This window comes from Thermobia domestica, chromosome 4, assembly GCF_964235325.1.
Source record: "Thermobia domestica chromosome 4, izTheDome1.hap1.1, whole genome shotgun sequence".
Lineage (NCBI taxonomy): Eukaryota > Metazoa > Arthropoda > Insecta > Zygentoma > Lepismatidae > Thermobia > Thermobia domestica.
The window spans coordinates 191,952,045-191,953,128 of NC_137457.1; the positions used below are offsets into that span (position 1 = coordinate 191,952,045).

Here is a 1,084-nt window from a genome sequence, read left to right on the forward strand (position 1 = left end):
AACGCGCGTGTTCAACCCAGGGGTCATCGGTGGGCTCCCATCGATAAAGGCCCTGACCACAGAAAAAACAGATAGTCTGGTCTCCCTTTTTCGCATAAAAGAAACCGGCTCGGCTTGATGCCTGTAGAGTTTGAGCTAGAGCGGGGGGCCACAACGAAAATGATTCTAGTCGTTTTTCTTCGAGAGTGTAGTGAGGATATTTGGGTCCACTCGTTATGATTTCTGAAGTACCTTCTATGTTAGGGGATGGCCCCCATCAGGATGAAAGACGTTCAGGGCGGGAATTGGGCATATACGTCCAATGATAGGTGCCACATTCGTCTCTACCCTGAGGAAAATTTTGTAAGAGCGGGCAAGAAGGTGAACACTGACGATGCAATTCATCCGGATCATCCCCTGGTTTAAAAAGGCCGATCTGAAAATTACAAAATATACAAGCTACTCTATCTGGTTTGCAGAGGAAATAGAATCCAGCGCGTGCTAACGAAGCGGGCGAAATAAAAGATACCGACCAATCAGTAAAAGTTGATAATCGAACAGTTTCATCACGTAGAGCATCCATGGATGGACCAGGCGCAGATGGTGTGGGTGTAGGCTCCATGGTGGCTAGAGGAGAAGGAGACAATAAAAAAATAAGATATAATAGTGTTCCTAAAAGAAAGAGATCTGGAGAGAGAGAGTGATATGGAGAGGGAGTATGTTTGGAGGAGGGGATAGGCGCCCCCCCTTTGTAGAACTCGTCGTAATTATAATCCTATCATAATGTATTTAGTATGTATGCCAATGTTCATTGTTTGATTGCGTTATGTATTTTATAGGTTTGGTTTTATCCAATAACACTTAAGTATCGCGGTGGCGATTGTTTCTGACAGTATGGTCGACGGCGAGCTCGTACTAGACCACGTCTACGCAGTGTAATACCAGTTAAAATAACAGACAACAGTCCGATGACCAAGGTAATTACCATAAATATGATATTAATAATAAACATTGTCGAATAATCTGTTAACATTGGTTCTGAAGATAGGAACCCTGAACGAAGGGTACATGGGTGACAAATGAAAGGTACAGCCTCAGTTGTTAT

The 1,084-nt window shown here is 43.5% G+C and overlaps 1 protein-coding gene across 1 annotated transcript; it reads right to left on the reverse strand.

Annotated features, from left to right (window-relative positions):
- Positions 1-256: 256 nt before the first annotated feature.
- LOC145682980 (baculoviral IAP repeat-containing protein 7-B-like) lies at positions 257-601 on the reverse strand. The gene has a single exon (XM_081754334.1). It carries the CDS (start codon positions 599-601, stop codon positions 257-259), a length of 345 nt encoding a protein of 114 aa, XP_081610460.1.
- Positions 602-1,084: the final 483 nt, after the last annotated feature.

What these genes read in the sequence shown, in the direction of transcription:
- LOC145682980 (XM_081754334.1), bottom strand. Translation starts at nt 601, where the DNA reads ATGGAGCCTACACCCACACCATCTGCGCCTGGTCCATCCATGGATGCT.